General features: G+C 38.1%; 1 protein-coding gene across 1 annotated transcript in view; it reads right to left on the bottom strand.

Moving 5' to 3' along the window:
• The window catches only part of FBXL13 (F-box and leucine rich repeat protein 13), a 304,871-nt gene extending 304,645 nt beyond the window's left edge, over window positions 1-226 (bottom strand). The window contains exon 1 of the mRNA XM_007945197.1: window positions 140-226. Within this exon, the coding sequence (XP_007943388.1) occupies window positions 140-226 (87 nt within the window). The remainder of the gene's footprint in view (window positions 1-139) is intronic.
• Between the last annotated feature and the right edge of the window lie 967 nt (window positions 227-1,193).

Below are 1,193 nucleotides of genomic sequence, written 5' to 3'. Positions count from 1 at the left end.
TGAGAGATGTCCCTTCACTTCTCTAAGGCTCCCAAATCCCAAACAGTCTGATCTCACATTTCCCATAAAATCTGAAATTTGGAAACTTTCATCAAAACTAAAGTTGTATATTTTAGGATCCTTGGTAACTAATCATTACCAGCTGATCATCCAGTCCAAAAAGTTGTTCCAAACAAGTTTCAGACAATTTTCGAATTTTTGGTTTCACTGATGGATCAATGCACATATCCCTTTAATAAAACCAGAAAATACAGTCAAAACATTATGTCATTGCATAGTACTTAATTCTACAATATGCTTATGCTTAGAGTCTCACCAGTGGTTCTTGCAAGTAGAGTATAAGGAAGGGGAAGGAAGAGACACTTCCCCTTCAGGGCAGCATATCAGAATCAGCTGGAGGATTTTATCAAACTGTCCCCAGGATCTTGGTGTACACCTCCTTTCTTCCAGTTTCAAAGAACTGCCCTCTGAGTACAGGTTACAGATGAGAGCACACTACGTGTCCCAACTTGAGAACCAGTGCGCTAATCACTCGTAAGGAAGCCTTTGGAGCTTAGGAGCTTACGGGATGTTTAGTCTTTCATGGCCTCACAAAAACTACTTACAGCATTTTGGTGTGGCTCCTGGTCCTCCACTCCCAAATTTATTTTCTATGCTTAGATTTTAATCTGCTCTTTTAATCCATTTTATTTTCATTTTACATTATAATATAAACACTCACCATGTAATCACAAATTTCTAATAATATTGTTTTCAATAGTTTCAGAATATTCCACCAAGTAGATATACCTTTGATGCTTTTAGTTTTATTTACTTATTTCATTTTAACCCAGGCCCACAAGTGCATTTGAAGTGTCGATGATCAACGTGTCTGGCAATTCACATTAATTCTCACATCTGGTTGTGTTCTTCATAGACACATGAGGTGAGTGATCCACCACTAAGAGCCCAGACTTTCAGTGACCACAGGGTATGGGCCTGATGGTGCAGTGTCATCCATATTCAGGTCTAGTTGATTGGCAGGTGAGCTGTTACACACTCCTTAGTGGATTCTGACCTCCACAGCTACCATCTTGCTACCTCTGATGTTTTTAGCCATTTACCGAGTTGTGTACATTTGTGTTGATTTCTTTTTTGTTGTTGTTGCTAATAATTAAAATAAAAAAAGATCATTGCCATAAAAAAGAAAGAAA

Source organism: Orycteropus afer, unplaced genomic scaffold (assembly GCF_000298275.1).
Source record: "Orycteropus afer afer isolate SDZICR_OR568_19922 unplaced genomic scaffold, OryAfe1.0 scaffold00007, whole genome shotgun sequence".
Lineage (NCBI taxonomy): Eukaryota > Metazoa > Chordata > Mammalia > Tubulidentata > Orycteropodidae > Orycteropus > Orycteropus afer.
Note: the sequence above shows the minus strand (reverse complement) of the source record. Positions and strands in the feature narration are given on the sequence as shown.